Source organism: Camellia sinensis, chromosome 4, assembly GCF_055761805.1.
Source record: "Camellia sinensis isolate YWXY chromosome 4, ASM5576180v1, whole genome shotgun sequence".
NCBI classification, from domain to species: domain Eukaryota; kingdom Viridiplantae; phylum Streptophyta; class Magnoliopsida; order Ericales; family Theaceae; genus Camellia; species Camellia sinensis.
The window spans coordinates 163,146,565-163,170,882 of NC_138964.1; the positions used below are offsets into that span (position 1 = coordinate 163,146,565).

Consider the following 24,318-nt stretch of genomic DNA (forward strand, 5'->3'; position numbering starts at 1 on the left):
TCTCAGTGTTTGACCGCATTGAAGCTCCTACACTTTGAACCTCGGTTTTTAATAAGATGAGCACTGTTGATAAGACAGATGAAGGTACAACTTCCCAACTTTCAATTTTTAATAGATTAGGCACTACTAAGGAAGGGGATGAAAAACAAACTTCCTAGTCACGAAAATCCATTTTTGCTCGACTTGGTGATATTATATCACCTAGAAAAGGCAAAAACAAGAGAAGCATAGCAACAATTGAGTTAAATTCTACAAAGGAGAACGATGAGACTCGACATTTGATTCCTTCTCGCAAGAAACGCATGACGTCACTTGAAGTTAGTGTTGAAGGTCCGCTTAAGGTCAAAAGGCACACTATTATACTAACTGGAGAAGTTAAGACTCAAAAGGAAAGTAAAAAAGAAGAAGAAATTGAACATGTTACTTCTCACCATGCAATAGTTGAAGAAAATTCTAGTTCAGATTCGGAGGATGATGATCTCCAAGAAGCTTCTCCAGAACTTGAAGATGAGGGGCAATCAACTGTTGACAATTTGAAAGAATTCAACTTGGGAACTCCTGATGACCTTCGACCAATCTTTGTGGGAACACTCTTAACGCCTGAGGAAGAAAAGACATTTTTCGAATTGCTACTCAAATATAAAGATGTCTTTGTATGGACGTATAAGGAGATGCCAGGTTTAAGTCCAAAGGTTGCTGTCCATCACCTTGGGATTAAACATGGTATGCGACCAGTAAAGCAGGCTCATCGATACATCAGACTTAAGCGCATCCTTAAAGTGGAAGAAAAAGTCAACAAGTTGATCGAAGCTGGGTTCATACGTGAAGTAAAATATCCGACATGGATATCAAGTACGGTCCCAGTAGTCAAGAAGAATAGACAAATTAGAATATGTGTCGACTTTCGAAATTTGAACAAAGCATGTCCTAAGGATGACTTTCCGCTTCCTATTATGGAATTAATGATAAACGCCACTATCAGACACGAGGTGTTGTCTTTCATGGATGGGTGTTTAGTATACAACCAAATACGGATGGCACTTGAGGACGAAGAGTTAATTGCATTTTGTACCACAAAAGGCATCTATTGTTATAAAGTGATGCTTTTCGGACTCAAGAATGTTGGTGCCACCTATCAATGTGCCATGCAAAAGATCTTCGATGACATGCTCCATAAATTTGTTGAGTGCTATGTTGATGATTTGGTGGTCAAAACTAAGAAAAGGGAAAATCACCTAGAGGACCTTTGTGCAGTCTTCAACCGGCTGAGAAAGTATGACTTGAATATGAATCCACTCAAATGCGCATTTGGAGTCACGTCTGCAAAATTCCTCGGCTTTATTGTTCGACATAGAGGCATTGATGTTGATTAGTCCAAAATCGATGCTATACAAAAGATGCCACCACCAAAAAACATAAAGGAACTTAGAAGCCTCCAAGGTCACTTGGCATATATCTGCAGATTCATTGCAAACTTGGTAGGCCGTTGTCAACCTTTCAGTCGAATGATGAAAAAGGAGGCTCCATTTGTTTGGGATCAAGCATGTCAAAATGCTTTCGACAGTATTAAGAGATACCTGCTTCATCCACCAGTATTAGGAGCTTCGATTCAGGGGAAACCATTGATACTTTACATTGCGACTTAAGAAAAGTCTCTTGGAGCGATGCTAGCCTAAAATAACAAAGAAAATAAAGAGCGAGCACTCTATTACTTGAGTCACAGATTAACTGAAAATGAACTCAAGTACTCACCCATCGAGAAAATGTGTTTGGCGCTTGTTTTTGCCTCTCAAAAATTGAGACATTATTTCCAAGCCCATACAGTGCACCTCATTGCAAGAGCCGACCCAATAAAGTATGTTATGTCTAAACCCATCCTCTCAGGACACTTAGCAAGATGGTCTCTCATCTTTAATGAATTTGAGATAATTTACGTGCCAAGAAAAGCGGTGAAAGGGCAGGCCCTGGCAGACTTCATGGCCAACCATCTCATCCCTGCTGATTGGGAAATTTCTGAGGAATTCCCTGACAAAGATGTATTGTTCATAGAAGTTTTACAGCCTTGGATGATGTTCTTTGATGGGGCTGCCAGGAAGGAAGGGGCAGGAGTAGGTGTCATTTTTGTTTCACCACAGAAGCACATTTTGCCTTATTTATTTATTCTTGGCGAAAATTGCTCAAACAATGTTGCTGAGTACCAGGCCTTGATCATTAGTTTACAAATGGTAATAGAGCTAAAAATTGTTAACCTAGATGTCTATGGGGATTCTAAGTTTAATAATTAATTAGCTCCGGAGGGATTATGAAGTCAAGAAAGATAACTTAGTTCCATATTTCCAGTATGCAACTCATCTCATTAAAAAATTTGAGGGGGTGGTACTCGAACATGTTCCAAGGAAAGAAAATCGCATGGCTGATGCACTTGCCAATCTAGCAACTACATTGGCATTGCTAGAAGGTGAACAAGTTAGTGTCCCTATATGTCAACGATGGGTATTGCCACAATTGTTAGAATGTTGCCTTGTAGAAACAAACGCAATTTCAGTACTAGCTATCGAAGTCGACGATTGAAGAATGCCAATTATAGACTACCTTGAACACGAGAAGCTCCCTGATGATTCTCACCATAGAATTGAAATAAGATGTCGAGCTCCTCGATTCATCTACTACAAGGAAACTTTATTCCAACGATCATTTGAAGGAATTTTTCTTCGTTGCCTAGGGGATGAAGAAGCTCAACAAGCCATGGAAGGAGCCCATTCCGGGATATGTGGAGTGCATCAGTCTGGTCCTAAACTTCACTTTCGAGTAAAAAGGATGGGTTACTATTGGCCTACGATGGTAAAGATTGCTTGGACTACTTAAGAAAGTGTCAACCTTGCCAGTTTCATGCAAACTTTATCCATCAACCACCAGAACGTTTACACCCGACAATTACTTCTTGGCCATTTGATGCATGGGGTCTAGATGTAGTTGGCCCATTGACCAAGTCTTTTGCATGCCACTTATACATCTTGGCCGCCACATATTATTTCTCCAAGTGGGATGAAGCCCTCCCACTTAAAGAAGTCAAGAAAGAAACTGTTGTTGACTTCATCAAATCCCATATTATTTATCGATATGGTGTACCTTGCTACATCATCACCAATAATGGAAAGCCTTTCTACAACAGTCTAATGGACAAACTTTGTGAAAGGTTTGGATTTAAGTATCGTAATTCCTCAATGTACAATGCACTTACCAACGGACTGGCAGAGGCGTTTAACAAAACTTTGGGTAAACTATTGAAAAAGGTAGTTGCTAAATCAAAGCGGGATTGGCATGAAAGAATTGGAGAAGCACCCTGGGCATACCATACGACACATAGTACACCAACATAAGCCACCCTATACTCTCTTGTGTATGGTGTTGAAGTGGTTCTTCCTTTGGAACAACAGATTCCTTCATTAAGGATAGCTATACAGGAAGGTCTCACTGATGATGAGAATGCAAAATTAAGCCTTGCTGAGTTAGAAGCATTGGATGAGGAGAGATTAGAAGCACAACAAAAACTTGAGTGTTACCCAGCTCGACTCTCCAGAGCTTTCAATAAGAAGGTTAGACCCTTGTCTTTTCAAGTTGGAGAATTGGTGTTGGCTGTTCGAAGACCTATCATCACTACTCGCCGAACCGACAACAAGTTCTTGTCCAAATGGGATGGTCCATATGTGGTGACTAAAGTCTACACTAATGGAGCATACAAGATTGTTGATGAAGAAGGTATAAGAGTTGGCCCAATCAACGACAAGTTCTTAAAGTGCTATTATCCATGAGAATGTAACGCTCCTGATCACATGAGCATAAACTGCATGATGCTTTTGGCCCATATGAAATAAAGTTGTTAAAAAAGAAAAAAAATTGTACTATTCCTAGCCTGCATGAGTATAAACTGTGAACGGCTAAATAAATCAATAAACCAAATGTATTTTACAATAAGAGTATTTTTGCTTCGAACTATAATATTTATTTCATAAATAAAGTATTTGCTAAAACAATTATTTTATAATGAAGTATTTGGTTTTGAGCTACAATTCATAAAAAAAGAAATAAAATAATAATAAATAAATAAATCATGGCAACCATGATAAACTCTGTATCTCACTTTGTTCAACCTTCAAAAGCTGCTCCAACTTGTTGGCGACTTCAATATCCTCGCTTCTTATCACCTCAGCTGCTTCTATTGTAGCTTGTTGATCCCTTAAAGTGGAAACAATGACTCGCCTTTGAACTAATTCAGCTTTAGCAACACTAAGTGTAGTCTCTAGTTGTTATGATTGTTCATCTAAATATTTCAACGCCTTTAACAATTCTGCCTTCTTTGTTGCAAGGCTACCCAAATCAGACTTCAGCAAGTGAACCTGCTCAACTCCTTCATTCTCAAGAGCTAGAGCATGATTGACACATTGACTAACATCCGCCAAACGCTGATCCTATAGCTTTGAAGTCATCCCTTGAGCAAATGCTAATTTTATAGAGATGTACGTAGTAGCATTTTGTACGTACTTCTCAATCTGGCTTTGCAATGGAGAATAGTTTACCTGAAGCTTTGAGAGCTCATCATAAAGCTCTTGGAGCTTTGGGCCCAATGCTGGAACTTTCTGAATAGGAGTTTTGCTCAATAAACCTTTAATATGGTTATCAAGTATTGAAGCTGCTGAGCGGCGAACATTAAGGATCATGCTTCTTGTATCAATAGTAGAAGCCACAGAAGGTGCAACTTGACTCAGCGTAGGAGCAGCAGGTAAGGAAGAAGCTTGGACAATTGGAGTTGGGTCCATTGAGAGACAACTCTTACGACTAATCACTAAATCAAAGGCTGATGGCCTATGAACTGATGCTTCATTATCTGAGAACTCATTAAGAAGTCTTATATCCTCATTTCTAGACGCCAAATCAAAGTCATCATTTGGCAACTGTCAAAACAAGATAAGGAGGAGTCAATATATATATATATATATTGAGGCATAATAAATTGAAATGACAAATAAAAGATTCTGCCATTACCGGTACAACATCGGTAGCCAATGGTTAAGAAGTGCTTGGAACGTCAATCAAAAATGACTCCACGTTATTAAAAGTAGTGGTGTTCCTTCCAACGGTGCTAACTAGATTTTCTCCCTAAGTGACGCCAATTACGATCACCGTGACTATGGTCCTCGTCTACCACTCCACCAAGAGTCCCACCAACACTTCCTCGAACTGTTTCGTTGGTTTTGGCATTAGAATTTTGCTTAGTAACAGTATTTTTCTTTGCTTTAACCATCTCTTGATTTGGTGAGGCTGAGCGTTTGCTCCTTGGGACATAATTTTCTTTGTTGGAGAAATAGCCTGCATAAAGCTGGGACCACCACTCCAAATAAGCCTTGGTAGTGGAACGAGATGGGAAATCAAAATGAGCTGGTGACCTCAATATAGAATGGGTACCATCATGAACACAAGAATCCCAATGTTGAATAATGTTCTATAAACTACCATCCCGAAGATCAACCTTAAGTTTACTAGGGATGGCTTGAATAAAACCAAATTACCTGCTAAACCTGTGAGGACTGTATGGCTCAATAACCATATCGGGTGAACTTCGCAAGGTTAAATAGCTCGAGCGGATGCTGATGAAATACTCCAAGTCTGAGTTAGAAAGATGACCGTCGTCAACCAATTCCTTGGGATTGCCCTCACTATACGCCAAACGGTGCAAGGTCATATCTTTGCATGATCGAAATAAGTCATAGGTCTCTGACTCCTCAAAATGTTTAGCCATCCTTTCACTTGCATATCTCATCATTCAAGGCTTTAGAGCAGATTCAATACTAAAGTGTGTGTTGAAATACTCTGCTAACCAAGCATAAACATAATGGGTCGGTAAGATAGCGTCGTACTTTCCAGGATTAGAAGAAAAAGCAATTCTATTCAGCCCTTTGTAGATGCTAGCAAGTACAGGAATAACAAGACGGAATGAACGACCACGAGCCATCATACTAGCAATCTTAAATACCCCAGGTCTAATCAAGTCGCCATCCCCACGGGGTAGAACAAATTTGCACAACCAACAGACAAGGAAAGCTGACAGATAGGTCTCACGCTTTGCCGCACCAGTAATCCTCAAGTCACTGAAGACTTTGTCCTTTTGCACAGTTCGAGACCGAGTTGTGTTAATAATACCAGAAGGGTTACTAGTATCCTTAGGGCGTTGAGTCTTGTTCCTTGAAGCCCTCTTTGTTGATTTATGGTACTTGACTTTCCCTTTAAACCAAAATTTTATCTAGCTAGTAATTCTCACCACATTCTTCTTCGATTCCTTGCAAAGCCGATGGTAAACAAGGAATAAATATTCGCAACTGACAGGAAGAAGGAAATTCTTGTCCCTCATATTACCGACCAATTCTTGGGCATTTGGCACCACTTCATCGTATATTGCACCCCTAATAGAAAGTCCACCAAGATGACATAGATCCCATAGTGAGATAGACATTTCACCTATGAAAGTGTGAAGGGTATTAGTGGATGGACACCAAAGCTCACAAAAGGCCCACATAACACTACGTAGTCGGTCATACGAGAACAATGAAGCATAAATTGCATTATAAATACCCACCTGACGTAGTACCTTACGATGTTGCCCCAACACATCCTCCAACCACTCCCAATATCCTTCACAAAAAGAAGGCTCTGCTATGGCCTTGAAAATAGGACCCTATGCCACATTCTGATCCTAAATCGCACTCCCAAGGGTAGGAAATGAGCTAAGATCCTCAACTTTTTCATGGTTAGATGACTTTAATAATAAAACCCTAGAGTGTGACAAGCCTTCAACCAATTGACATGAAGTCTCACGAGCCTATTGCGCCAAATGAAAAGAAACATCAAGCGGCTCAAACTTCAAGCCCCAAGCACCAAGGAAAGGAGGGCGAATTGGAAGAGTAGTCCCCTCCTCAATAGCATCACTAGAGTCCTCAAGAATGGTCAAGTATCCCTTCTTGAAAGTCTTGAAGTACACAATCACTGATTGACAAAGCCAAAGAATTATTAAAAAAAAAGAAATGCATGTGTTGTGGAGAGACATATATATGATCATGGCACGAGTCAAAATAATCACCTATGGTCGAATGGGTGGTGGTGGAAGTGTCTACTTCGCTAGCCCAACATCAAGGCAACTAGATCGATAGGCGCATTCCTCTACATAAGTCAAACTAATCAGCTATGGCCGAATGGGTGGTGGTGGATGTGTCTACTTTGTTAGCCCAACATCAAGGCGACTAGCTCAATAGGCGCATTCCTCCACAAATGTCAAACTAATCACTTATGGCTGAATGGGTAGTGGTGGAAGTGTTTACTTCACTAGCCCAACATCAAGGCGACTAGCACGATAGGCGCACTCCTCCATATAAGTCAAACTAATCACCTATGGTCGAATGGGTGGTGGTGGAAGTGTCTACTTCGCTAGCCCAACATCAAAGCGACTAGTTCGATAGGCGCATTTTCCCACATAAGTCCAACTAATCACCTATGGTCGAATAGGTGGTGGTGGAAGTGTCTAGTTCGCTAGCCCAACATCAAGGTGACTAGCTCGATAGACACATTCCCCTTATATAAGTCAAACTAATCACCTATGGTCAAATGGGTTGTGGTGAAAGTGTCTACTTCACTAGCCTAACATCTAGGCGCATCACTCACATAAGTAAAAATAACCAATTATGGTGAAAGGGTAATGGAGTATATTACTCAATTATTCCTACAAAATCATTATTCTTATGGACAATAATAAAATGCAATTTGCGACGAAGCTTAAAAAAAAAAAAAAAGAAAGAAAAGCTGTAAGGTGTATAAAAAAATAAATAAAAAGTCGTTCGGTGCATAGGTTGATGACACAGTGTAGAAAGTAAAGAAAAGTATTCAAAACTTGTAAAATTGATGGTGACATCATGCCAAAATAAAAAATAAAAAAAAATAAAAATTATGTGTTGTTAAAGCAGGCTCACATCAATGAGTTTTGGGCATAATGAATATTATATACATAAATATATAAAAAGTCTTACCTTTTGTTAAGTAGAAGACACCAGTTCATTGTCTCTAGCTTTATCAACGTGGCTTCATGGATAGGACAGCCGCACAGACTTAGCCAGGCATAAAGTAACCCAAGAACAGTAGCACAGACTTAGCCAGGCATAAAGTAACTCTCATCAATCATTTATAAAGAAAAGCAATGCATATTGGGCGGCGGCGGAAGCAATGCAAAATTAAAACCCTAGCTGTGTTTGCTAAACATTACCTTCCATAGGAGGTAGAAGGCTAGTCACGCTATGGTGACAAAAAAAAAAAAAAAAATTTGCATGGCATACATTGAAATTAAATCCTTACATAAACATGACCAATCTACTTCAAACCTCACCTTTAATATTAGCAAGCAAGCATCAAATTAGAGTTTTGAAGTGGGGGCAATTTGTAGACACTTAAATTTTTACGTGCCTTGATCACAGTCTGATTAATCAAGACAAATAAATTTTTCTTGATTAATTGGTCAAAATTTTCAAATGGATGTGGGTCCTACTCAAATTATGGATCTTAACCCATTTTAAAATATGGGTCACACCAAAAGAAAAGTGAGCCTATTTTGATAATTGGGTCAACCTAAATGTGTGGGCCTATGAAAATATTTTATCAAAATTTAGTGGAATAATTCAAATTCAAATTTAAATTTAAATTTGAATGCAAATCATGTCCATAAATTAAGAAATAAATTGTCATTTCCTTGGAAATTCAAATCAATTTTGGAGTTTCCAAAATTGATCCTTCTCTCCTAAGCCTATAAATAGAGGCTCTCACCTAGAGGAAGAGACACGTTTTTTTGGCTAAAAGTCTTGCAAGCTCCTAAGTAATCTCGAGACTCTACCAAATATTCTTCTTAAAATTCTCTCTAAAGTTCTTCAAACCTAAAAAAAGGATTATTAAGCACTCCAAACTTGTGCCAATGCTTTCAAGTTGTAAATACAAATTTGGTCTCTCTTTTCAAGGAGATCATCTTAAGACTTGTTCGAGATCAAGCCATTCAAGCCCTCTATCAAGCCTTTCTTCTCCAAGTTTCTCTATTCGAAGACTTGAAGAAATCCATCAATTTGGTCGATTCAACAACAAGCTTCTGAAGTCCTTGGATTGCAATCCATTTCAGAGATCGAATAAGAGGATTTCTTCTTTAGTAATAGAGCAAACCATAGAGGATTGTACCCATTGTTATAATTAAATAAAATTAATTATTTGTGCATTTATTTTGTGTCTTAATTGCAGCTACGAAATTTGTGTTTACATACGGAACCACTTGAATTAATTCATAGTGATATTTGTGATTGAAAATCAATTCAAAGTAGAGGTAGGAAAAAATATTTTATCACTTTCATAGATGACTACACTAGATATAGTTATGTTTATTTAATTTGAACTAAGGATGAAGCTTTGGAAACTTTCATTCAATATAAGAATGAAATTGAAAATCAACTTGGTAAAAAAATTAAAAAAACTTAGAAGTGATAGAGGTGGTGAATATGAATCACCTTTTGGTGAGTTTTGTAAAGAACATGGAATAATTCATCAAACCACCGCTCCTTACTCACCTTGGCAAAATGGAATTGCTGAAAGGAAAAATAGAACTTTAAAAGAAATGATGAATGCCATGTGTGGGGACATATTTTGTGAATAACAACACGTGGCCAAGGTGACGCTGAAGTGTCAGCCGAGGTGCCACGTGTCTTGGTCATGACGCCGAAGGTGATCTCGGCTAGGCCGGGGTTATATGAGGAGATATCGGAATCTAAGATGAGCGGATAAGGGACAAGAGTCCTAAAATGGGGAATGACCTCAGTTTGGATAAAGATAGAGCTCTTAGGGAGTTTATCTCTATCTAGCTGGGAGTCTAAGATGAGCATTAAACCAAAGTCCATTGAAGCTAGGCTTCTACAAGGATCAGGTTAGTGCTAGTTATAAAAGTAAGGCACCCTCGTAGGTCTAAGGTATGCTTTTTGTATTCTGGCTAGTGAGTTAAGCATCATTTGCTATCTTTGAGAGATAATTGAGTACTGACTTGATCGTTGGAGTGCCCCCGGGTGGACGAACCACCGTCGGAGTCTTATCTTTCTGTAACAGGATTGTTTGGGCATGACCTATTCTGCTTGTGCTCTTCTACTGAGTTCCTATTTGACAGTGTGGTCAGAAATCAACACCCACAATTTGGTGCCATTTGTGGAAAACGTAAGGAGGATAGATGGCCAACGACGGGCAGAAAGAAAAGATTGAGGGCGATATCTCTAGTGGGAGTGGTAAAGATACTGATCCTAACGTTGAGGAAGACAACTGTAATTAAGAACCTCGGGATAAGAATCTTGTAGAAAAGGACGTCGGCCAAGAGGGAGACGCATTGAAGAAAGCATATCAAGGCGGGTATTACAATGAAAGTGACCTCCAGATATGGAAAGATAGATACCTGAGAAGAGATGGTGAGATGAAGGGAATGTCAAACAAGTTGGCAGACCTATAATCGATTGTCAACTTCATGATACAGAACAACGTCATGTAGCCACCATTTCCATTTGAGGACACGTCGATTCCAACGGCCAAGAACGATGCCCAGAAAGGGGGACAGAAAGCAATCCCTCAGCATGACAGGGCAAATGAGCATTCACATCAGCCTTCATGGGAGGTCAGGCGAAGAGAATTGATGAGAGGAGAGTCTTAGAAGACACCTCGTGCCAAGGAAACTTATGTCAAGGAACATCGACATGTTTAAGGGAAGAAGCTTTGTTTTGACACGATGAATGAAGGGAGGTCTAAGAGGACTCATAAGGACACTGGAAGCAGCGCACCAAAAAGGTTGAAATCCGTTGACAGCCGAGCTCTTGGACGGACTAAGGAGGATTTGAGGGACTACCTCCAGAGGAAGTGACAAGATACCGAGGTCACATTTCCGGTTAAGCTGAAAACGCCGTTCTTAGTAGATTTGGATAAGTTTGAGGCTCTGAAAAAGTTCCACATGCTGAGATTCCAGATATACAACGGTAAATCCGATCTTAACTTTCACATCGTCTTATATTTGAACTCAATGGCACTGTATACCAGGAACGAATAGTTGCTCTGCAAGGTGTTCCCCTTATTCTTTGGGGAAATTGCATCAAATTGGTTTCACAAGTTGCCGAAAGGAACTGTGAAAAGTTGGGAAGGCCTGACCGAGATGTTTGTGGCCAGGTTTGTTACAAACAAACTGCAGCCGTTGAGGGTAGACTCCTTGATGGCTTTGAGAATTGGCAAGGATGAAAGCCTTAGGGCTTATGCCAAAAGGTATTATGAGGTTTTTAACCGAATACCAGGGTGCAACCAAGAGTTGGTGGTCGTATCTTTTAGGAACGGCCTGAACAATGACTACTTGCTTTGAAAGTCACCAGCAAAGATACTGCCAAAAAGTATAGAGGAACTCATGGCCAGAATCGAGAAATATGCAAGAGTTGAAGAAGACATGCAAGGGACAAAGGCGTTGAAAGAGGAGAAGAGAAACAGCTCGTTGAAGCTAGGCCGAGGTAGTACTGGATATAACAGGCAAGAAATAGGACTAAGGGCAGCACAGGTAGTCACCATCGTATTCCAAATTCCGGTTTATAAAGTTCTAGAAAGAATCAGAAACCGGGCGTATTATAGAGCGCCAGAAAAGATTTCTGGAGAATTCATGTGAAGAAGCCTGGGAAAGCACTGTGCTTACCACAATGAAGATGGACACCTGACACAGGGTTGTAGAGCCCTAAAAGCACATTTGGAAGATCTGGTAAGACAAGGTCACTTAAGGGACCTAGTAGATGAGGCCAGAACAAGGGAAGAGCAAGTAAGATAGCACCAGGCACCGGAAACACCACCTCCACCAGCACCACAACTGCAAGCAGACGGACCTCGAGTGATCAATGTGATTCACTCGAAGGTCAATGAGAACAAGGTACATGGCGAAACTCAGAGGCTAAAGCACTTACAACATGTGTATCAAGTCAAGTAAAAGAGGCCCAGGGCAGACGAGTACCAGGGATCAATGGTGTCCTTTACTGAAGCCGACCTAGACATGGTGTAATATCCACAGAATGATGCTCTGGTGATATCCCTTAAGATTGGAGAATGCCAGGTAAGGCGTATTCTGATTGATCAAGACAGCTCTTGTGACGTCATGTATGTGTAGACACCCCATTTTTGACCGTCCTCAAGACTTGGACGTCACCGTTTGAACACTCGGTGATTATCCATGTTCGTGTTCGTTTGGAGCTCCCGGAGGTCTCGGCTCGCGTGCCCTGCCTCAGGATCTCCGAACTTGACCGTTTAGTGTCTGGTTTTGCACCGAACACTCATGTTTTGCCTTGGAGGGGCAAGGAATGCCTTGTGAGACATCCCCACACACCACCGGCAGTGGCTAGAGGCCACCGGCTGGTTTTTGCTGCAATCGGCACTTTTGTTTGCCGGTCGGCACATTTTATTGCCGGTCGGCATAGTTTGTTGCCGGTCGGCACTGTTTTTTGTCGAAGTGACATTTTTGGGCAGCCGACCACTGTTCATCCACTTTATAGAGATATTTTGTGCCAGCTGTGATAGTTGGCACCAACTCTTCCCCCCTCCATACACGTGTATGGAGGGATCTCCCTCTAGCCAAGCTTGTTGTATAAGCTTTGCAAGAGGGAGTCCTTTAAGAGAGGGGCTTTCCTCTTGGATCTAGGTTAGATTTTGGCAACCAAAAACCAGAGCTTTGAGATATAGATACATATCATCTCTATATCTCTCTCTCTCTCCTCCTTTGTGTGTGTTTCTTAGCTCAAAAGGTGTTTTTTACCTTACTTTTGCACCATTACACACACTATTACACCTTATTCCGAGATTGAGGGACTTGGAGGGTTGTTTCTTGAGTTTTTGGACTGGTTTTGATCAAAAGAAGAGGGCTAGACCATTTGTTCTTCAAGGGTTCTTCAAGGGTGAGCATCTTGCTTTTTATTCCCCAAACTTGCAATAGTTTTCTACCTATCTTGCTTGCTGTTTTAGCTCTTGTGTATAACATAAAAAGGTTTATATTTTCATGCTTTAGAACTTTCATTAAAGTGGTTTGGTGTTTTGAGTGCAAACTCACTCTATTAGGCCTTGTTTGGCCACTTTTGTTGCCTCTTTGGTTAAGCTTTGGTCATCTTTGTATCTTGATCTCTTCACTACTGAAAATCAGTGTATTTTTAGTGTTAAAAAAGTCGGTTTGAAGTCTTGCATAGGGGAGGGACACCCCTCTCCCTTTATGGTCTTGTTTCCTTGAGTTGTGGCCCAAAAGGGTGACATGCATGCTTGCTTGGTTTTTGCTTCATTTCAGAACTTTTTGGGTGTTTTTAGGTCATGTGGGATCTCTGTTTTCGGCTGGATTTGTGCCTCCTTGTATGCTTGTAATACTTGCTTTGTATTGCTCCATTTTGCTTAGAAGTGTATCTCATGATTAGGCCATGATTCTTGTGTGTGTTGGGTTGGTTCCATGAAGATGTTAGCACTATTTTTTCATGCTTAAAACCTGTTGGTTATCCATTTGGTCATGTTTGACATGTTTGATATGGTTGCCATGCATTTTGGCTTGTGAGCCCTCAAGTACATGAATCACTAGCATGCCTTAGTTGATCCACTTTAATGAGTTGAAGTTGTTTGCCATGCTATTTTAGTCCAAGAATCATGTTTGCATGTGTGCATGCTTGACCTCTTTCATGCCTTGGGGGTGTACTCTCTTATGCCTAGGAAAGAGTCTTGGTGGTAGCATTTCATGAGAGGTATTGTAGCTGCCATACTGGGAGGTTTCGAAGTCCCATTTTGAATGTAAAATTTCTGTTCTTATTTGTCTAAATCATGCCATGAGAAGTCATGTTGGTGGGGGCAAGTTGTCTCCTTTTTGTGCCTTAACCTTAGGACCATAAGTTTGCTTGTTAACATGAGATGTTGCCCAACATTTTGAGCACTTTTTGATGCTGTTTTGGGGTGGACTAAGGTCTGTCCTTTTATGGTTCAAGGCCCCCATTGCATGCTTGCTTCATGTTTGTTGTATGGTTGTTCCATCAAGCCTCGTAGCATGTGAATCCCATTCCCAAATTGGTCCATATTCGCATCACATTTACATCTTGCATGCTTGGCATTACACATTTGTCATGTTAGTTGCATAGTACTTGTTGTGCCTTGCATCTTGGTATCATGTTGCATGTTGAGCCATGTTTGCATAACATGCATTGCATTTACTTGGTTTGGGGTGTCAAACCAAGTGTGGGAATCAAGGAACATTCATACTTCAAGTGATGTAATGTGCCTCGATTCCCGGTCACCGGGGCCTTTGATCCCAACTTGATAAGGTTTCGGTTTTCATTTTGCTTGTCGCATGCATCTTTATATCAAATGGCAAATTTGATTCTTTGAGCCACCATGCACCATTGATGGTTCAAAGATCGAAGGGCATGCTTCCTTGAGTTCAAAACATGATAGGAAGTATAACCATGCTCACATGTACCTGAAAACCCCATGCCATGCACTGTCTGTTCTCTGTTTGCTGTCAATTTGTCTTCTGCAGGAGGTTTCTGCCGACCGGCAGAATTTAGTGCCGACCGGCAATCTCTGGAGTGCCGATGAATCCAATGAATGCCGATGGAAATTCTGGAGTGCCGGTGGGAATTCTGTCTGGCCGGTGGTGCTCTGCAGCATGTGAGGAACCTGCTCCAGGACTTGGGCAATTTTCAGAGAGACAAGGCAGTACAAACAGAGGTGGCAGGGGTACGGTACGGGTCTTTCGGGCGAGTCAAGTTCCGAGCATGCATTATCTACGCATCCCGAGGCAGAGGCTGTGGCCACCCTCCTTTCCTTTTGCATCTTTCCTTTTAATTAATTAGAAAATTCTGTAATAATTTTATTTGTTTATTATTTTGGGACTGTAATATTCATTTGGGCCCTCCGAGTGAGGGCGAATCTGTAATAAGTGTGCGTGAGTGTGTGTATGTCTTCCAACCTCACGTCTTTCTTCCCTTTTATTTACCTGCTTACCATGGTAGATTAGGGCATGTTTAATTTAGCATACCTTATGCTATGCATGCGTGCATTCATGCGTTTGTACTACATGCATTAGGCTCGGTACATCACGCTAACTGCATTCGTACTTCAATTTACAAATCGAATATGTGATAATTGATCGCATTACATATGCCATGCTTAGGATTAACCGAGCTTATTTAAATTGCATCTTGTATGTGTTACATTAGGCAATTTAACATGAACTAGGACACGCACGTTTTGCTAACTAGTTTACTGTTTTGGCACGGAGTACGATGTAAGTATTTATGCTTTAGCATCTCGCATGTGTGTGAATGTTAACATGACAGTATGCTTGCCATGCGGCTAAATGCTTATGTGTTAAACTGTTTGGATGCCTGTGGGTGGAGGTTGGATTGTTTGAGTTGGAAAAACTCATTGAAATCCGTGTTTTAGCCTACTTACGAGTAGCAAAATCTAAAGTATTTCCAAAGCAAACGGATATGCAATGTTTATTCCCAAGTTAGGCAATCTAGTCTATACTTGTTTGCTGCGCGCATAATATAGTAATTCTAGGCTAATAATTGGAATAAGAACACGTAAAGTTTTCAAAATCGGATATCATAGTTAGTAGAGGCCGGTCTTCGGACCGGGCGAGAGGGGGTGCTCATAGCTGACCTTCCCCGATCGTATCCAAGCTCCCGAGCCGAGATAACTCCGGTGATGACGAACATGTGGCCTTCGGCACCGAGTCAGGGTTTCCTAAATTTCCCCATTTCAAAAATATTTAGGTGGCGACTCTGTATCTGGCAAAGCAGTCCATGTTTGGCACTTCTTTTCAAAAAATTTGTTTCTCAAAACGATTTGCCGGATTTGGACTCTTTGGTTCAGATTAAGAACCGTGATACAAATCGAGTCCGAACTGTAGCATGAGGCCCACGCGGGCGCCGTCTACAGTTTCTGGCGACTCTGCTGGGGATTTAGAGAGCTTGACTCGAACTCGTGATATTCTGTTTTGATCTCATTTATGTGTTTCTTTGCATTGCATGTGCATTGGTGCGCCTAGGAACACAGTGTTTGCCATCTGCCATTCCTGAACGGTTTGCCGGAGGCTTGCCTTGTCAAGGCATGTCCATAAGGCTGACCGGCTATGGGCTCTGACAGCATGGGAACACAAACCCCGATTTTACCGGGGCACCCTTTTTGGCCATTCGACCTAGTGCATATTCGGATCCATAGTGACCATTCCAAGTTAGGACAGGTTGCTTACCCGATGTTAGGTTGTTTGAAACTGTTGTGTGCATAGTGAAACCCTAGCTCCTGACAAAATAGGACAGGGAAACCCTACCCCAACATAGGGGTGTTTTGGCTCTCTTTGCTTGCTATGTGCTTTTTTAGAATGTGATTCTACAGGAACGCGCATGTCAGTTTACAGGACTGAGTAGTAGGCCTGAGGGCATCAGTATCAGTTTATGAATCAGTTATCTGCGAGTATCAGGTTCAGTTTTGGGAACAAAGATTTTGGGAACAGTGATCAGTATCGAGGAACAGTGTGTTCGGCTTACCGACTATGTATTTTGAATATCCAACTGTATATTATTTGTTTATTTTATGTCGTTGTGCTGTCCAGTTGTTGGTTTATTTATTGCTTTATTTATCTTTTTGCTAGGTAGTTTAGCATCATTGCGTCTAACCCAGTAGACATTCCCCAAGCACTCTGGATCAGAGGTCGCCGGCTCCATCGATCTGAGGATCTGATAGAAGGACAACCAGTGTACCGCTCTCTACCCCCGGTTACTAAACGGAAGGCAACTAGGCAGAGGACATCGGTTCAACAGTTAGTCCAAAGGGCTTCGTCTACCCCACCTGTGTACAGTAGGGATCAAGATCCCGTTTCACCCACAGAGAGGGAACGCATACCAGTAATTCAACCAGAGCAGAACAGTATGGCTAGCTTAGAGGAGATGGTGCGCCAACTTCAGGAAAGCATGAAAATGATGCAGCAGGATGCTGTCCGACAGGCAGAATTCGCCAGACAACAAGCCACAGTTATGAGTGAGCAAGCGGAGTTAATTGGGAGATTGCAACAACAAACTGGGGCGTCAGCTTCACAGCAAGTCCCACCCCCACTAAGGGTTCCGATACCCGAAGAGACGCCAAATGCCCGGAATGTCCAAGAAGATACGAACATCCCAACAGGGCCAGCTCCACCCCCGATTCCGCCTCAACAATCCAAGGCGCCCACTCCTGTCAATCTATCGGATTCCCCCTTCGAGTCCGAGGTGGACCCCGTGACATTGAAAATGCACAAGCTTGAAAAGTTGTTCAAGAAATCTCAAGGTGCGAAGTCCATTCCGGACATTGGAGACGGATACATCGACACAGCCGTGACGCTGCCAGATCGGTTTAAGATGCCACAAATTGATCGTTTTGACGGATCTGAGGATCCCATGGTACACCTGCGACTATTTTCAGACGTCTTAAGGCCAATGGGCCTCACCAGATTACAAAAGCTGTCTTTGTTTGGCCGGACCCTGTCAGGTGTGGCGGCCGCATGGTATGCCAAGTTAGAGGATGACGTCAAGAGAAGTTGGGACGAGATGGCTGAGGCCTTCATCCTGCAGTACTCATACAATACGCAAATCAAGATCACGACCCGGGATCTCGAGACAACGAGGCAAGAACCCAAGGAAAGCTTCTCAGAATTTGTGACTAGATGGCGGGCTAAGGCTTCAATGATGACCTTGAGACCCACAGACAAAGACCAGATTCGGATGATTGTGCGCAATCTTCAGCCGAGGCTAATGCAAAAGATGATTGTAGTCCCCTTTCCCACCTTTGCTGATCTGCATGAAATGGGGGTGCAGATCGAGGACGCCTTAAGACAAGGATGGATTGATAATGACCGGGAGCAACCCCGCAGAAATTTCAGTCGTAATACTAATGCAGGCCCGAGCGGCGCTACGACTGCCAGGACCTCCGAAGTGAGTATGGTCACCACTAACCCTTCCCCAAGAAATACGGCGGCCACACCATTCTCCGGTGCGTCCGGAAGCAACTCACAAACAGCCAAATACCCTCCTAGAAACACCAGAACCTTCGCTCCACTTTATATGCCCCTGTCTAAAGCTTTGGGGGTTTTGATCAGAAAAGGGCATCTGAAGCCCCTAGAGCCGCGGCCCTTACCTGAAAGACTACCCGCCACCCACAATCCAGCCAAGTATTGTGCGTTCCACCAGCAGCACGGTCACGACACCGACCTATGCTTTCGTTTACGTCATGAGATTCAAGATCTCATTGATAATGGGGTGATTCTACCCCCTGAGAAACCCAGTGTTACTACAAATCCTCTCCCCACACATAACCAAGTTCCACCACCCAAAAGAATCAACTTCATCTACACTGGGGTCGCATCCTACGATCCTAGTATCTATATCACACCCTCCTACTTGCCTAAGTCGAAAGTTTTTCTCCCTGATTGCACCGATTTGTGCATGATGGACGTCTCTATAATCCAACCCAAGCCAGTGGTGGTGACCATCGAGAACAGGAAAGAGGTTGTCAAACCAGAGTCTGCGAAATCCGAGAGTGATGTTGGGAACACTTACAGTCCGAGTGACTACATTTCACCAGTGGGCCAGAATAGACAAAATGTCGAATTTCCAGTCGGGGGAGAGCTGTGTGTAATCCGAGGGAACAGTCCAAGACAGGAAACGGATGATTTGGCAACCGGGGAAGAGGATCTTGCCAAGTTCCAATTTTGCGATAACCAAGATCTAGAATATTCAGCCATCAACTGGTACGATAATGAAGAATCAGCGGAGGCCACGGGATGGTTAGACGATCAGCCAGATGTAATAGGGGAGTTCCAGTCAGAACAAGGCCCGGCAGGGGCGGGAATGTCCACAACGGCCGGGAGTGTCGAAGAACAGAATACATCGCCGGAGAGCGCCGGTGTCGAGAGTTTCGCTCGGGAATGGAGCATTTTAAGTACAGGGATCAGTGAGCAATCTACTGCATTGACACAGTCAGAACAAGAGAGATTCGAGGATTCTGAGAGGATCAGGAAAGCAAAAGGCCACGTGGGGGTCGAAACCGCCACAAGTACGGAAATGGAGAATGCTGCGAGCATAGGGATAAAAGGTACTGCGAGTATCGGGACAGCTGTGCCAGAACCAGACAGATGCTTGTCAGCTGCAGATGGTATGTGGTGGGAAGACGACGATCTATGTCTTGCCCACACGGACGAGGATTGGGAAGGTAACCAACCAGATGATACCTGGTATATCGGCGAAGTCGATCACATGACTAGGAGTGGACGGTATTTCAAGCCTCCATACCTAGATCAACCAGAGGCGTCTGGAAAAGATAATGAAGCAGAGAAACAAAAGGAGAAGCAACTCGAAGAAGAGGCCGTATTGAGACAATTGAAAAAGATACAAGCAGACATCTCCATCTGGGGACTGCTTATGGCTTCTCGAGTACATAGGCAGGCTGTCCTTTCAGCCATGGATAAGGCCAAACTTTCCATAGATACAACGCCCGAACAGCTGGTGGGCTTAGTCTTTTCGGGAGGAAGTTCCCCAGCATTGAGTTTTTCTGACAAAGAACTGCCACCCGAGGGGGCGAACCATAACAAGCCGCTCTACATCTTTGTCGAGTGCAGAGATAAATGGATACCTGTGGTACTTGTCGACACGGGGTCCGCCATCAACGTCTGCCCGGCAAGGACAGCTTATGCGATTGGTTTGAAAGTCGCGGATTTTGTGCCAACGGCCCAGGTGATTCGGGCGTATGACAACACAAGTCGGGAAGTGATGGGGACAGTTAAGATTCAAACAAAGGTTGGGCCAGGACAGCACGAGATAGATTTCCATGTCTTGGAGGTTCCTGCAATGTTCAACTTGCTTTTGGGGCGGCCGTGGCTGCATCAGGTAAAGGCGGTCTCCTCTACCCTACATCAAGTGGTGAAATACCCCTATGGGAAGGGAGTAGCCATTGTTTTTGGAAACTCATCAATTCATCCACCACCAGAGGTATCTACGCCTGTTCTAGAAATTGAGCACGGTATAGAAGATGTGTTCATATCAGGTTTTACCTTGGCCGAGGCTCGGGTCGTACAGAACATCATGGCAGCTAACGAAGGGGTGTATGTCAGTGCCCAAGCAGTCTATCTCATGAACAAACTCCAGCACATCCCCGGGATGGGATTAGGCAAGAGCGGCAGGAAAGGTGCCGCAGCATCGGCCGAAGTGCCACATAACCCCCATACCTTTGGTTTGGGCTACCTGCCCACCAAAGAGGATTGGATAAGGAAAGGAAAGGAAATAGCCGGAAGGGCCAGGGCGAAACAGATGGGGAAGCCCTTTGACTTAATGCACCAGCCCATTCGGGGGACCCTAAACGGACGCTTCGTCCGGGAGGGGGAGGACTTTCCGTTCTGTGGCTTCCCAGAGCCGTGGCTCAACGCGGAGAAGAAGCGCGTGCCGGGATTTGAGATCTTCTTTGATTTATAGTTATCTGAGGATGATATCGCCGAAGGGCAGGCAGATCTATCGGCTGAGGCTGGGCAAAGTAAGGAAGTGCAGTCTGAGGACGATGAAAACGAAATGGGGGCAGCGCTGGCATGTCTGCTTTCAGATCCTCCGATCGAACAGAGGTGCTTGGGGGATAGCTCCTCGGTATGTGTGATTGGGAATGAAGCGGCTGCGGGCCTACCATCAGCTATTTTGGATGCGTCCATCGCACCTTCTCTCATCTGGCAATATGAAGAAGGCTTTTTATCAAGCAGCACCGGGTCGGGTAGTGAGCCGGAATCTGATTCTACCGAATCTTGTGCGTCGGAATCAGATTCCAGCTCAACTAAGTCTGAGTCCGGTATTCCCGGGGGTGATAACCTGGATGCCACAGTCCTGTCTAGGTCGTCTTTTTCATTTTCTTTTGAGTCTGTTGTAACAGAGGAATCCGACGGCTCGGAAGTATTTAATGAGAACGACGTGGATGTGGTTTCGGAGTATTTTTCTGTGCCTTTGATTTATTGCTTAAATCAAGATTTTCAAAATTTTGATGAAAACGACGAGGAAGAAATTCCTCCGGTTTTGCAACGGTTAATTGATCAAGAGCAGAAAAGATTTGTTAAACCTTTAATGGATGAAATCACTACTGTGAATGTTGGTACTGAGAAGGACCCGCGGCTGGTCCAGATCGGGTCCACGTTGTCTTCTGAGGAACGCGAGCGCTTAGTCGCTTTGTTAAAAGATTTCAAAGATGTTTTTGCGTGGTCCTACGAAGACATGCCTGGAATCGATCCTGAGATTGTACAGCACCGGATCCCTCTTGATCCCGAGGCCCGACCTGTCAAACAGAAGCTCAGAAGGATCCGCCCTGATTGGGCCCTTAAGATCAAGGAAGAGGTCACCAAGCAAATTGATGCAGGCTTCCTGCTGGTGTCTGAGTACCCGACTTGGTTGGCCAACATTGTTCCGGTGCCGAAGAAAGACGGCAGAATTCGGGTCTGTGTAGACTTCAGAGATTTGAACAGGGCCAGTCCGAAGAACGACTTTCCCTTGCCGCACATTGATGAATTGGTAGATTTCACGGCAGGACACGCCTTGCTTTCGTTTATGGATGGCTTCTCAGGCTATAATCAGATAGTAATGGCACCCGAAGACCGGGAGAAGACTGCATTCACTACCCCATGGGGTACATATTGTTACAGAGTGATGCCATTTGGGCTTAAAAATGCTGGAGCCACTTATCAACGGGCAGCAACTACAATATTGCATGATATGATCCATAAAGAGGTCGAGGTGTATGTGGACGACGTGATTGTCATGTCCAAAGAAAGAGAGGGCCACTACACCGCCTTACAAAAATTCTTTCAGAGGATCAGAGAGTTTCGGCTGCGGTTGAATCCCCAGAAGTGTACTTTTGGTGTTACAGTAGGGAAGATGCTAGGGTTTCTGATTACACAAAGGGGCATCGAGGTCGACCCTTCCAAAATCAAGGCCATCTTAGAAATGCCACCACCGAGGACTGAAAAGGAGGTGCGAGGCTTTCTGGGTAAAGTGCAATTCATAAGACGGTTTATCTCTAAATTAACCTTGACTTGTGAACCACTTTTTGGTCTCCTGAAGAAAGGAAAGAAATTCCAATGGGATGGCCGATGTCAAGGAGCTTTTGAACAGATCAAAGAGTATCTACAGAACCCGCCCGTGTTGTCACCGCCAGAACCGGGGAGACCGTTGATGTTGTATCTTTCGGTGACTGAGACCACCATGGGCTGCATGCTCGCGCAAGAGTCAGAGGACAGAGTGGAAAGGGCCATCTACTATCTGAGCAAGAAGATGCTGGATTACGAGACCCGCTACACACCACTGGAGAAGGCTTGTTTGACCTTGGTATGGGCTACCAGGAAGCTGCGGCACTACCTGTTAGCTCACTCTGTAATGTTGGTTTCACGTTTGGATCCCATCAAATATCTTTTCGAGAAACCAGCACTTACGGGTAGGCTAGCCTGTTGGCTGCTATTGCTTTCTGAATTCGACTTGAAGTATGTAACACGCAAGTCGGTGAAAGGGAGAGCGGTAGCGGAGTTCCTTGCCGACCACCCGGTTGAGGGGGATGAAGCGATTGAGTACCTATTCCCAGATGAAGCCATTCTGCACATCGAAGATGAAACTTGGACGATGTACTTTGACGGAGCGTCAAACCAGTATGGGTATGGGATAGGGGTGTTGCTGATAGCGCCTGACGATTCCCGTATTCCTTTAGCATTCAAGCTCCAGTTCAAAGTCTCGAACAATGAGGCAGAGTATGAGGCATGTATTGCTGGTCTGGAAGCAGCCCTAGAACTAGGGGCAAGACGGTTGGACGTCATTGGGGACTCGAACCTTGTTGTGTCTCAAGCAAAAGGAGACTGGAAAGTCAAAGAGGAAAGGATGATAATCTACCACCAAACCTTGGATTTGTTAATTCCTCGGTTTGAGAAGCTAAATTTCACCCACCTCGTAAGAGAGAACAACAGGTTCGCAGATTCACTAGCAACTCTATCTTCCATGATAGACATCCCGACCGGAGTCCGGATGCGTCCAGTCATCATTGATTAGAAGTTTGCGCCAGCATACGAGTCAATTTCCGCCATAGATGAGGCCCAAGACGACAACCCCTGGTATTACGATATTTGGAACTTCTTGGAAAAGGAGACGTATCCACTAGGGGCAAATGCCAAGGATAAGAGGGCGATCAGAAGAATGGTTGTTCAGTTCATCATCTGCGGGGGCAAACTGTACAAAAGGGGTCATCTGGGAATGCATAAGCTCTGTGTAGAAGCTGAAGAGTCGAAGCGCCTAATGGAGGCTATTCATGGAGGGGAGTGCGGTGCGCACATGAATGGAGTAATGTTGGCCAGAAAGATCCTCAGGCAGGGTTACTACTGGTCTACCATGGAGGAGGATTGTATCGGCTTTGTTCGGCGATGCCACAAATGCCAGATCTACGCAAACCGTATGAACATCCCACCATCCAAGCTTTACAACATGACGTCCCCGTGGCCATTTTCCGTGTGGGGGATTGATGTGATCGGAGCTGTTACCCCGAAGGGGTCGAACGGACATGAATATATCCTGGTAGCGATAGATTATTTCACAAAGTGGGTCGAGGCCCAATCATACGTGGTGTTGAAGGCATCGCACGTCGCCAAGTTCATCAGAAACAACATCATTTGTCGCTACGGGGTGCCAAATGAGATCATCTCGGATAATGGATCCCACTTTAAGAAAGAAGTGATCGACTTGTTGGAAAAGTATAACGTGGCTTTTCATAAGTCATCTACGTACCGGCCGCAAACCAATGGAGCAGTTGAGGCCACCAACAAGAACATCAAGCATATACTGCGGAAAATGGTGGAGACCTATCGAGATTGGCCAGATAAGTTGCCGTTTGCTCTATGGGGCTATAGGACTTCAATTAGAACTTCTACCGGAGCAACTCCGTATTCGTTAGTTTATGGAATGGAGGCTGTTCTACCTATTGAGATTGAAGTTCCGTCTTTACGGGTATTGGCCGAGTGTCAGATAGCTGAGGCAGATTGGCAGCAGAGCAGGTTCGAGGAACTTATGCTCTTTGACGAAAGAAGGCTGAAAGCACTGTATCACGTTCAGAGTTATCAGCGCAGGATTGCTCGGGCTTTTAACAAGAAGGTTAAGTCCAGAAATCTAAAGGAAGGGGATTTGGTACTCAAAG

At 43.6% G+C, this 24,318-nt stretch overlaps 1 protein-coding gene across 1 annotated transcript; it reads left to right on the forward strand.

Annotated features, from left to right (window-relative positions):
• Positions 1–1,763: 1,763 nt before the first annotated feature.
• Positions 1,764–2,571, forward strand: LOC145824182 (uncharacterized). Its single transcript, XM_082923799.1, has 2 exons — positions 1,764–2,225; positions 2,341–2,571. The coding sequence occupies exons 1-2, from the start codon at positions 1,764–1,766 to the stop codon at positions 2,569–2,571; spliced, it is 693 nt and encodes a 230-aa protein (XP_082779925.1).
• Positions 2,572–24,318: the final 21,747 nt, after the last annotated feature.